This window comes from Mus caroli, chromosome 4, assembly GCF_900094665.2.
Source record: "Mus caroli chromosome 4, CAROLI_EIJ_v1.1, whole genome shotgun sequence".
NCBI classification, from domain to species: Eukaryota; Metazoa; Chordata; class Mammalia; order Rodentia; family Muridae; genus Mus; species Mus caroli.
Window position 1 is genome coordinate 7279432 of NC_034573.1, and position 13344 is coordinate 7292775.

The window sequence follows — 13344 nt, forward strand, 5'->3', positions numbered from 1 at the left end:
TAGACCAGGCAGGCCTTGAACTCAGAGATCCAACTGCCTCTACTTCCCAATGCTAGGATTCAAGGTACATGCTACCACATCCAGCTGACCTTATTTTTTTCAAATAAAAAAAATAAAAAAATAAAAAAATTAAGGACCTGGTAAGGCAAGAAGAATAAACCCAAAAAACTCAGCAAAAAAAAAAAAAAAAAAAAAAGGACCTTCTTATAATCCACATCTTACTCTAATATAGTGATTTTCAACCTTCCTAATACTGTGACCCTTTAATACAATTCCTAATATTGTGGTGACTCCCAAACATAAATAATTCTCATTGTTAATATATAGCTGTAATTTTGCCAACATTATGAATCATAACGTAAAAATCTGATAAACAGGATATCTGCTATGTGACCCCTGCGAAAGGATCATTCAACTCCCAAAGGTGAAAGTCGCTGTTCTAACAGACTTACTAGACCCTCTATAAACCTGTATTACTAAGATGTAAAAGATGTCTAAACTGTAATTAATTCATTAGTACCTATCATTCAACTTCTAAAAATTTAATTTCCTACTCAAAAAAAACATTAAAAAAAAAAAAGTGGTACACGCCTTTAATCTCAGCACACTGGAGGCAGAGGCAAAGAAGCAATGGGATTTCTGAGTTTGAGACCAGCCTAGTCTACAGAACACATTCCAGGATAGCCAAGGCTACACAGAGCAACTCTTAAACAAAACAAAAACAATAAAAAGGGCAAGAACCCCCCCAAAAAAAAGTGAGAAAAAAAGGAAAAAGTTTACAATCTTTGTTTCTGTGTATTTTTTGATTGGTGAAGAAATGAAATTTTAGAAGAAAATAATGAATTATTAACCTGGGATAAAAGCCTAGTTGGAGAAAACACAAAGTAAATTTCAGCATTTGGAAGGGTGAGACAGGATTACCAGTTCTAGGCCATTTTGGCATATAGGAAAACCCTGCCTCAAAAAAATTCAAAATTTAAATAAATAAAATAAGAGGCAGGAGAGATGGCTTAGCGGTTAAGAGCACTTGTTGCTCTCTATAGAAGACCCACCTTCAAGACCCAGCAATCACATGGTGGCTCACAGCCCCAGTTCCAGAGAATCCAACAGCCAAAACATTCATGAACATAAGTAAAATAAACTAAATAAATTAAAAATTAAAATATTGCTGGAGGGGTGGCTCAGTGGTTAAGAGCACTGACTGTTCTTCCAAAGGTTCCGAGTTCAATTTCCAGCAAACACATGGTGGCTCACAACCATCTGCAATGTGATGACTTCCTCTTCTAGCCTGCAGGCACACATGCAATCAGAACACTACATATGTAATAAATAAATAAATCTTTTTTAAAAAAAGAGCAAAGGATAGCTAGATTTGGTGGCATATGCCTTTAATCCCAGTAAATACAGACTCTGAGTTTGAGACCAGCCTAATCTATACTGAGTTTCAGAACGGCCAGAGGTACATAACAGAGAGACCTTAACTCAGACAAACAAGAAAGGGGAGGACAAGTACCTAGACAGGACATTCATTATAATCTGAGACAGTGACCAGGCTCACTGACAAAGGGAGTCTGTAACTGAACACCCTATCAACAAGCCTTTCTGCTCACTCTTCCCTTCTTTGAGATGGTATATAAGGTATGCTAAAACAGCCGGGCGTGGTGGCGCACACCTTTAATCCCAGCACTCCGGAGGCAGAGGCAAAGGCAGGCGGATTTCTGAGTTTGAGGCCTGGTCTACAAAGTGAGTTCCAGGACAGCCAGAGCTATACAGAGAAACCCTGTCTCAAAAAACAAAACAAAACAAGCTATGCTAAGAAAAAAATGAGATCTCAGGCTTCTCTATAGAAGTGATGAGCAAGCTTTTCTTTCAAAAAGATATCAGTAACAGTGAACACACATGACTAATTATAATGTCTCATCCAAGTCACATAATCATCTTAAAAAATGAGGTAACTTTTGATCCCAGCACTCGGGAGGCAGAGGCAGGCAGATTTCTGAGTTCAAGGCCAGCCTGTTCTACAGAGTGAGTTCCAGGACATCCAGGGCTATACAGAGAAACCCTGTCTTGAAACAAACAAACAAAAAATGAGGTAACTATATTAAGGATTACATTACTTTTAGGACTGGCTCCAAGCCACACTTGGCAAACAGTGATAGCAGGGCCTGAACATAGTTTGTTTCTAAACTTGTCAACTGCACCTCTATGATCACACCTCATATCTTACCTGATAGCTGCCAGATCGTAAACAAATATGGACTTCACTGTATGGAGTCAATTGTTGAGAGTTATTATCAGAAGAAGGTACAAGAACATCACACGCTTGACAATAGCCAGCTAAGCGCTTCTCATCTATGGTACAATGAAGAGATAATGAACCTATCTGTAAAGTAAGAGTTATATATCATTACCCATTAATGAAATATACACAACAGACTAGTTACTCCTTAGTGCATCTTAACAAGAAAACAATAAAGAAAATTTCAAATAGTAACAAGATTAAATATTTTGAGCAGAGATCAGCAGAACATTATTCATTGACCAATCTGTGATCTGATTTTGCATGTCCCTTGAGCAAAAAATATTTTATAAGGTTGAAAACAACAAATACCCAAGACAGTCTGAATATGATCCACAAAACCTAGCTATTAATTGTCTGGCCCTTCCTTTATTTTTTATTTATTTATTCAGAGAGTGATTATCACTCATCTGGCCCTTTTCTTTTTACTGATTGTCACTCATCTGGATGTTAGATTAATTGACTGAAGTAATTGACCATCGCTTCAGTAGGTATGAAAAATAAGACAGTAATAATGAGTAACAACTCTTAGACGCCTACACAATGTTAAATCTACATCTTAGAATCTTCTTTCAAAATTATTGGAAATGTTACTACCAAAAACATCTGTAAAGACACAACATATTTTTTAAGTGAATTTTAAGTAATTCTACCTAAACTTCAACAAACTTCGCCATTCCTCATAGCTGTAGATAAAACAAGCCTAGATGTAGAACTGCAGCTCCATGGGAGAGCTCCTGCTCAGAAAGCAGCAAACCCTGAGACCGAGCCCTAGCACTATAAAACACGGGTGAATAGAGAGAGTCAAGTAAGCTCTGGTGGTATTTGATTCATTTGTATAATGAGGAAAGAAAATTAAAGCTGATTTTCCAGGTTCCTACAATTTAAAAAAAAAAAAATTACACTTAAAAATTCAGTCCTCTGAGGCTAGAGAGATGGCTCAGTTCTTACGCGAGCACACACTGCCGACCTGAGTTTGGTTCCCAGCATCCACAGTGGGTGGCTCACAACCACACCATCTCCTGTCTTCCAAGTAAACCAGCACTCACATGGCACATACCCTCACACAGAGAGAAACTGATACCCAGAATGTAAAAAATACATCTTTTTTTCTTATTGTGAATCATAAAAAGAACCTTGTCACATAGAGCAGGCTGACTCACAGATATCCTTCTGCTTCTGCCTCCTGAAGGATGGGATAAAAGGAGTGTACCTCCAAGCCAGTCTAGCACTCTATTCTTGATAATGGACACAATATGAACAGCTGTTTCAAGTTCCTATTGTCGTGACACCCCAGCATGCAGTATCAAAATAAAATTAGGATCCAAAATAAACTTTTTTCTCTTAAAGTTGTTTTTGGATATTTTATCACATAACAGGAAAAGAAACTAAGATATCAAGTGTGGTGGTTTGGCCCCCATACACTCATGTGTTTGAATGCTTGGCCAATAGGGAGTGGCAGCATTAGGAGGTGTGGCCTTATTGAAGTAGGTGTGGTCTTGCTGAAGGAAGTATGTCACTGTAGAGATGAGCTTTGAGCTCTCCTACACTCATGCTATGTATGCCCAGTGTGGCACAGTCTCTTTCTGCGGCCTGCTGATTAAGATTAGAACTCAACTCAGCACCATGTCTGCCTGCATGTCACCATGCTTCTAGTCATGATGATAATGAATTAAACCTTTGAAACTGTAAACCAGCCCCAATTAAATGTCGTCCTTTATGGGAGCTGTCATGGTCATGGTGTCTCTTCACAACAATAGAGACTCTAACTAAGACAATATGAAAATAACACACATTTTTAAAAGCTAGTTTGTACTATTCCCTTTTAACGTTCCAAATGTTCTGCAATGGGCACACTGGCTTTGACTGTTGGTGCTGGGATGGAACCAAAGGATTTGTGCATGCTAAGAACATATTCTACCATGAAGCCACACCCCAAACTGTGTGTGGTGTTATACATCTATTAATCCCAGCACTTGGGCCAGACTTGTCTACATTGTGAGTTCCAGGCCAAGCAGAACCACATAGTAAAACTGTCTTAAAAAACAAACAAGTTATACTCTAGTATCCAACACAGCTTTTCTTTAGAAAAATTAAAGCAAAAAACCTCCATATATTATTCATGACTGTACTTACCTCTGCAATTAGTTCTTTAGTTCTAAAAAACTTCTCTCGTGCCTTTTCATAGACGGCTGAATCTGTGGAGCCTTGCTGGAAGTATGCTGCACCCAAGTCATAACACACCTGAAACAATAAAAACCAATTGGCTTCGGAATTTTTGTGGACTTGAGAGTTGATGCATTGGATGGTGGTGGTGCACACCTTTAATCTAATGCTAAGGAGGCAGAGACTAGCTTGGTCTACATAAGAGTTCCAGGACAGCCGGGCGTGGTGGCGCATGCAGAGGCAGAGGCAGGCAGATTTCTGAGTTCAAGGCCAGCCTGGTCTACAAAGTGAGTTCCAGGACAGCCAGGGCTACACAGAGAAACCCTGCCTGGAAAACAAAACAAAACACCAAGAGTTCCAGGACAGCCAAGGCTTATACAAGGAAAAATCCTGCCTGGGAAAAACAAAACAAAATTGGATAAAACTCAAATTTATTTATTCATTTATTTTGTTTGTTTTTTGAGACAGGGTTTCTCTACATCCCTGGCTGTCCTGGTGCTCACTACATAGAGCAGGCTGTACTCAAATTCACCTGCCTCTGCCTCCTGAGTGCTAGGATTAAAGGCCCTCATCACCATGCCTGACTCAAACTTATATTTAATAGCAGGATAACAAAGGAAAAAGAAGATAAGTAAAAAACATAATCAAAAGGAAAATAATAGGCACTAATTTGGACCTAAGCAACAGAACAGAACAAAACAAAAACTAACAAATGATTTCAAGTAACATACAACATTATTTGGAAGGCCAAAGAATTACGTCAGAAAAATAAGAGAAGGAACAGGAAAAAAGCCAAGTCAAACTGCTCTGGGGACAGTACCACTGTAGCCATTCTCCCCACTAGATGCTAAACTCATGTTAGTTATCCAAAGCCTCCAGCACTCCACACTGCCCCTGCAGACTACATCTGTCACTGCTGCTGCCTGCAGAATTCAAAAAAACAGACAAAACCAGTGTGCCCATTTCCACTTCTCTGATTTATAAGCTCCCCATTCAACCTAAACTAAGTATATCAGCTATCTGTAGAACATTCTTACTTTCAAGCCAGACAAAGCTAGAGAGAGGCAACAGCTAAAGTGTTCAGTTGCCTGCTGCCAGTTTCAATAGGTAAAAACTTCTCCCATCCCAGAAGAGAACGGAAGTAGGAAGCACTGCACAAATGGATAAGGATCAGTGTCTACCATAACAAACTGACAAATGTATTGACTAGAAAATTCTAATGATTGCTTTCTAACAGTAGAATGTGTATATTTTCCAAGAATGCCGCCCCTTCCTTTCCCTCCGTCTCTTCCTCCCTGGCCCCGCTCTGAGATAGGTTCTCAAACTCAATGTGTGGTTAAGGATGGCCATGAGGCTCTGATGCTGGGCTTCTACAACTGAGTACTGAGACTACAAGCACACATCACCACTCCATTATTTTTAATGTGATGCAAGCAAGGGATCATACCTAGGATTCTTACATGCTAGGCAAGCACTCTACAAATTTATTTACATCACCAGCCTCCAGGAACCCTGTCTTAGATTGATGCCCTTGTTCAGTATAGACTTCAAGGAAGCCTGATTCAGTCCAGTAAGCCACTCTTAGAATACCAACATGAAGAAAAGTGACATTAAAAAGCAAACAACATCGAGTCATAGAGTGCAGGCTTAAAAACCTATCACCATTTTTAAAAGATTTATTTATTATATATAACTACACTGTAGCTATCTTCAGACACCCCAGAAGAGGGCATCAGATCCCATTACAGATGGTTGTGAGCCACCGTGTGGTGGCTGGGAATTGAACTCAGGACCTGTGGAAGAGTAGTCAGTGCTCTTAACCACTGAGCCATCTCTCCAGCCTACCTTTTAAAAAACAAAAAAACAAAAACCAAGTATATACCTCTTGTAAATTCTCACTATGTCTTGAAAAAATGATTATCTCCAGCTGCTCCGAACACTGAAAAGACAACCTTCAGAATACTGTCTCATTTCCACCTCTTTTCTGAATGAAAAGTCGGGGAAAGATGCCATGTTTATTTGTAAAATAAAGAGAGTAGCCTTTAAAGTTATGACCTAGCACTGAGTGGTGGCATACACCTTTATTCCCAGCACTCAGGAGGCAGAGGCAGGTAGATCTCTGAGTTCGAGACCAGCCTGGTCTACAGAGCTAGTTCCTAGACAACCAGGGCTACACAGAGAAACCCTGTCTCAAAAAAATTAAAATCATTTAGTCAATTTTAGTCCCAAAAAGGTAGTCAACAAGTGTTTTAAACCTTCTATTGTCCTCAAGGCTCTGTACTAGAAAACACACTGCAGTATGCAGACCTTACATACTTTAGAGTCTTAGGTTGATTCCTAAGTTGTTTTTTTTTTTTTTAAGATTTATATTTTATTTATGTGTACAGACATTTTGCCTACATGCACAGATGTATGCATCACATGCATGCCTGCTGTTATGGATCTTCTGGAACTGGAATTACAGACAGCTGTGAGCGGCCATGTGGGTGCTGGGAACTGAACTCCAGTCCTCTGGAAGAGTAGAAACTCTCCAACTTCGGAACGTATCTCCAGCCCTTAGTTTCATTTCTATAGCTGGAATAAAGACTATGACCAAAATCTACTTGGAGAAAAAGTTTTTTTTTTTTCAGCTTATAATTTTTTTTTTAAAGATTTATTTTTTTATTATACGTAAGTACACTGTAGCTGTCTTCAGACACTCCAGAAGAGGGAGTCAGATCTCATTATGGATGGTTGTGAGCCACCATGTGGTTGCTGGGATTTGAACTCCAGACCTTAGGAAGAGCAGTGCTCTTAACCACTGAGCCATCTCACCAGCCCCAAAGCTTACAATTTTTATGTTAACATTCTGTAACTGAAGGGATTCAGGGCAGAACTCAAAGCAAGAACCCGGAGGCAGGAACTGAATGAAGCAGAGGCCATGGAGGGGCTGCTTACTGGCTTGCTCAATCTACCTCCTTATACAACCCAGAACCACCACCTCCTTATACAACCCAGAACCACCAGGGACATGGGCCCTCCTGCATCCATCATAATCAAGAAAACGGCCCCACAGGCTTGCCCACAGCAGAGTCAGAGGGACTCATTTTCTCTGTGCATTTCCCTCATCCCAGACGACTCCAGCTTTTATCAAGCTGACAAAAACAAAAAACAAAACAAAATAAAAAAACGAATCAGAAGATCTAGTGAAGAAAAGGAAGGCTGAACACATAAAATGACAATTGATAATTAAAATGTCTTTTTGTTGTTCTTTTTTTCCCATCTGTGTAGCCCTGGCTGTCCTGATACTTGCTCTGTAGACCAGGCTGCCCTTGATCCTTTGCTTCTGCCTCCCCAGTGCTGGGATAAAAGGCATGTAGTACGTTGCTGCGGTAAAACTGAAAATTGTCAAAGGAACTAGGGGCCCAAAATTAGAGAAAGAGACAAGATCCTTAAGAAGTCAGTTATTGGGGCTGGAGAGATGGCTCAGCGGGTAAGAGCACTGACTGCTCTTCTGAAGGTTCTGAGTTCAAATCCCAGCAACCACATGGTTATCCGTAATAAGATATGACGCTCTTTTCTGGTGTGTCTAAAGACAGCTATAGTGTACTTACATAAAATAATAAATAAAATATTTAAAAAGAAAAAAGTCAGTTATTTTACAGAAGCCTACGTTTTCAGCCTACCACAATGTTAGTTTTTGTTGTCTTCGGCGATCTAATTATATTCTTAATATGAATGTACTGCAAATCAATTAAAAAAATTAAAAAACTAACTTCAAGCCGGGCGGTGGTGGTGCACGCCTTTAATCCCAGCACTTGGGAGGCAGAGGCAGGTGGATTTCTGAGTTCGAGGCCAGCCTGGTCTACANAGTGAGTTCCAGGACAGCCAGAGATACACAGAGAAACCCTGTCTCGAAAAACCAAAAAAAAAAAAAAAANNAACTTCAAAAATAACAAACTTCATGAAACTTTTTTTATTTTCTTTAGAAAAATCTCCTGTAAAGGCCAATAAAACTTTCTAGGATGTAATGGCCAATAAAAATCTAGTATATTACAGGGCTGGAGAGATGGCTCGGAGGTTAAGAGCACTGACTGCTGTCCCAGAGGTAATGAGTTCAATTTCCAGCAACCACATGGTGGCTCACAACCATCTGTAGTGGGATCCAATGCCCTCTTCTGATGTGTCTCAAGACAGTGACAGTGTACTCTCATTTACATAAAGTAATTTTTTTTTTAAAAATCTAGTAAATTACATATGGTGCTACATGTTGACAATCCCAGCAGTTATGAGGCCAATGTAAATTTGCTCACAAATCAAGTTTCAGGCTAACCTTTGCTATAATAGAAGTGGTTTTTTCAAAATAAATAGACAGACAGACAGACATTCAAACCTAAATCACAGAATCAGAGGCAGAAATACCTGGCACTGCATCTCCTCAGTTCTGATTTTCAACCCAGCCGTAGAATTCTCAGTTTCCCCATTCACCGTGCCTGGTTCCACGGCCAATAAGTCTAGAGTTCTCATCGTGTGAACATACAGATCCTTGTTTAATTTCAGAGCTGCTTCCAGGACCAAAATAGAATCAGCAGCTTGTTCTTTCAGCTTCAAATATTTAATAAAAAAAAACACAACAATTAGTAGGGGTGCATGATAAGACTGTCTCATAAAAGCAACTTGTACAGGCAAGCGTGTGCGCGCGCGCGCACATACACACGCACACATCCAACTTAACCCTTTATAACATGCAGACACCTAAGATTAGAAGCATCTCTACATGCTAACCTGTCCCTAAGGCCTAACACTGCCCCTACTCACCACTTTCAAAATGTTTTCTGTCAGTTCTTTTTCCTGTTGCATCTGATTCATGCTAAAAGAGAAACAGTTGAAGATCACTGAAATATAACTCTTAAGACACGAATGTAAAAGTCTCAATTTAAGACTCTCATTCTTCAGCATGAAGTTAATTTTTTGAAGCATGTTAACAGTTTCTTTTTGGTTTAAGCAAACAAATCACATATTATTATGACGATCACTAATTTACCAGGGCCTTCTCAAGTGCTTTTGCACAAAACTTTCCATTTAGGAGCAAAACAAACTAAGCATAAAGCACTCCTATAACTCTCCTATAAATCACAGTGGAGCTTCAGGACCAATCAAGGTAGGAAACTGAGTGCAGAGGCCACTGTGAACCACATCAGACCCTGACTTTAAAACAAAACAAAAAAGGGAAGGAAATAAACCTACAAAGAGTAATCAAGCCGACTGACAACAAAAGCTTGTTTGTCTAAAGAGACACAGAGGGGCAGGAGAGGGCTCAGCTGTTAGAAGCACCTGAGCTGAGCACTTGTTGCTCTTCCAGAGGACCAGGGGACAGTTTCCAGCACCTATGTAGTGGCTCAAAGCCTAGTGTAACTTAAGTTCCACGGGATCCAGACCTTCTGCCCTAAGGCATCGAGCATGCACATGATACAATTACATATGTGTAGGCAAAACACTCAGTAGCATAAAATAAAACATCTTAGTGATGGCACAAATCTTTAATCCTAGCACTCAGGACACAGAGGAAGGAGCAACTGAGTTCACAATCAGCCTGATCTACATAAGTGAGTTCCAGGCTAGCCAGCCAGCTACATAATAAGACCCTCTTTCTCCCGCACCTCCCCCCTGCCCCCAAATAGAGAATGGGTCATATGGAGCTAGAGACATGGCTCAGTGGTTAAGAACACTGGTTGATCTTCCAGAGGTTCTGAGTTCAATTCCCAGCAACCACATGGCAGCTCACAACTGTCTATAACTCCAATTCCAGAGCACCTGGCACCTTTACACAGAGAGAGACCACCAATGTGCATAAAAATAAACAAATCTTTAAAAGTGGGGAGAGGGAGAGGGAGGGAACGGGTCATATTACAAAGACTGTGTCACTGTTTATGTCCTAGTATAATGCTGCCACTATCTGGAATCCTGGCAGTTCCTCCCTAGGTGGCTTGCTTTTCTGAGATGTACTGCGGTAGAGCACTGGCTGTGTCCCCAGAGGTAATTACTGGCCCCTGCTCTATCCTCACTTCCTTGACATTCTGGCTCATGAAGTGAGAGCAACAGAGACTTGCTCCAACTGTACTCTGGAACATGAAGAATGTGGCTAACCATTAAAGCCTGTGCCATAAATCAGCCTAGCCTCTTTGTAAGTGTAAGTAAGTAAATCTCAGTCATGTCAAGGCAGAAAGTATGGTGTCTAGTTCTCAAGTGGAAGGAAGTACCACTTAGAATTTATGAATTGGATTTAAAACTCCATATTTATTCAAGCTTTTGTAATGAACGTCATACTGTTAACACTTGTAAGTATTAAAATAATTTCCCCAGGTACAAAACTAATTGACACACATTAAAGACAGTTTAATGATATGGAAACAATCTTCATCCTTAATCCTCTAACTCCCCTGCTCCATCACCCCAGCCTCCATGCAGGGCCTGTCCTCCTATCTCTGTGCCACTTCCTCTGTAACATGAGTTAAAAACCTATAAAACAATTCTAAATTATGATGAAAAATGTCACCAGTGATGGGTCTGTCAGCCAACTTACACATTTAGTTGAGGGGGTCCAGGTTTAGCCTGTTTGACAGGAAAACTACTTTGAACAATTGTCCTAATTGCCCTAAAGAAAAAGATAAGGAAAAAATTAATATAAAGGCCAGTTTAATAATAATCAGTATAACTTTTAAAATGTGAGCTTTCATCCACAGTTTCAGTAGTACACTTTTCATCTACAAAGCCATAAATAAAATTTCTCTACTTTCAGATTCACAGTCCCCAAGATGCCCACAGAGACCCTTGGAGCAAAAGGAGATCCTTAAAAGCACAGCTTCTGAAAGCCATGGTGCAAGGAAAGGAGGCTGTGCGCCAGCCAGCGGGCTTCAGGGCTCACCATCGGTTGTAGAGCAGGATGGCCATGGCCGTGGTTGGGGGCAGGGCTGACAGATCCATGTCCACGTGCTTGGTCCCCGGAGGGACCTTACTGATGCACAGGAGCTCATTCAGCAGCATGTTCAGCACCGGAACAGACAGGCTGAGGAGGAAAAAAGCAAAGTGCATGTCTGCACGCTAGCTGCACAAGTCACATAACACAAACTCCTACTATGCGTGAAAATAATACTACACTGTTCAAAGATACATCTGCACGTTTACCTATCATATTCCAACATCTTTTACTTAAAACAACACGAAAGGGAACAATGCGCATCCATGACATACATATTACCAACCTTCTTTCATGTCTTCCCTTACTTCTCAGACTACACAGATTTCAGATTATCTCTAAAACATTTAGCTTTCCTGTTTTCAAATAAGGTCCTATATGCAACCCAGGCTGGTCTCAAACTGGTAGCCTCCCCATCTCAACCCCCAAGGTGTTGGCTTAACACGTGTATACCACCACAACCTGCAAAGAAGTGAATTCTTAACAAAATGACAGAAATACTTTACATTTCCTAACACTCAGGGGGGAGAGGCATGAGGATCTCTGTGAGTTTGAGGACAGTCTGGTCTACAAGTGAGATCCTGTCTCAACACCACCATCATTACCACCACCACCCCACCCCCTAAAAAAAAAAAAGGAAAGGAAAGGAAAAAGTAACTTACTTTTATCATCAAATAATCAATTGGTTAGTTGGTTTGGGGAATGTAGCAAATAACACCTTACTTGTCAAGCATGCATGAAGTCACAAATTAATTCCCAGCCCCCAAAAAACCTAACGGGTACTCAATTTCCCAGCTGTTTCATATACACCATGTATATCTTAATGTTTCAAACATTACCATGAACACTTATGTCTCCTGTTGTCTCAGGTTTCCCTTTGAATTAAAAATCCTGCAAATCAGACATGGTGCTACACACCTAGATTCCCAGCATTTATAGGGCAGAGGCAACAGGAGGAGCCAAGGGCATCCTCCACTAGAGCACTTGACAGATGAGGAGGCGGCAAGGGCATCCTCCACTACAGCACTTGACAACAACCTGGGCTACATAAGATTATGTTTCAGCAGAGCGGTGGTGGTGCACGCCTTTAATCCCAGCACTTGGGAGGCAGAGGCAGAGGCAGGTGGATTTCTGAGTTCGAGGCCATCCTGGTCTACAAAGTGAGTTCCAGGACAGCCAGGGTTATACAGAGAAACCCTATCTCGAAAAACAAAACAAACAAAACAAAAAGATTATGTTTCAAACAACCAAAAAATATTAAATTTACTTTTAAAAAATTATATTTAATGCTGAAGAACATATGGTAGAAAAAAAACGTGTTTTGAAATACTCTACTGACTGAAGTATAAATTTCAGAAGCGGAGTGTGGTGACACCAACTCCGAGGCAGGAGGATTTGAAACCGACCTGACCTATACAGTGGACTCCTGCTTAGGAAAAATAGTTAAGACCTTAGAATTTATAACAGTGGAAATGGGCTGGAGAGGTGGCTTTCTTACAGAACCCAGGTTCAATCTCGAGCACCCACACGGCAGCTCCCAGCGGTCTAACTCCAGTCCCAGGGGGTCTGAAGCTCTTTTCTGCCTTCCAAGGGCACCAGGCACATTTGTGGGGCATAAACATGCCATCAAAAACACCCATATACATAAAATAAATTAATTCATTAAAAAATAAATAAAAAGTTATAATAGCCAGAAGCTGGAAAGAACCCAGATGCCCCTCAACAGAGGAATGGATAGAGAAAATGTGGTATATTTACACAATGGAGTACTACTCAGCTATTAAAAACAATGGATTTATGAAATTCTTGGGCAAATGGATGTATCTGGAGGATATCATCCTTAGTGAGGTAACCCAATCAAAAAGAACTCACATGATATGTACGCACTAATAAGTGGATATTAGCCCAGAAACATAGAACACCC

The 13344-nt window shown here is 40.4% G+C and overlaps 1 protein-coding gene across 1 annotated transcript in view; it reads right to left on the reverse strand.

The window, feature by feature from the left end:
• Positions 1-13344, reverse strand: part of Ints8 (integrator complex subunit 8) — a 50091-nt gene that overhangs the window by 33708 nt on the left and 3039 nt on the right. Inside the window, exons 3-8 of the mRNA XM_021159236.2 lie at positions 11370-11510; positions 11028-11099; positions 9263-9314; positions 8867-9049; positions 4436-4543; positions 2228-2383 (exon numbers count right to left, since the gene is read on the reverse strand). Coding sequence (XP_021014895.1) covers positions 2228-2383; positions 4436-4543; positions 8867-9049; positions 9263-9314; positions 11028-11099; positions 11370-11510 — 712 coding nt within the window. The remainder of the gene's footprint in view (positions 1-2227; positions 2384-4435; positions 4544-8866; positions 9050-9262; positions 9315-11027; positions 11100-11369; positions 11511-13344) is intronic.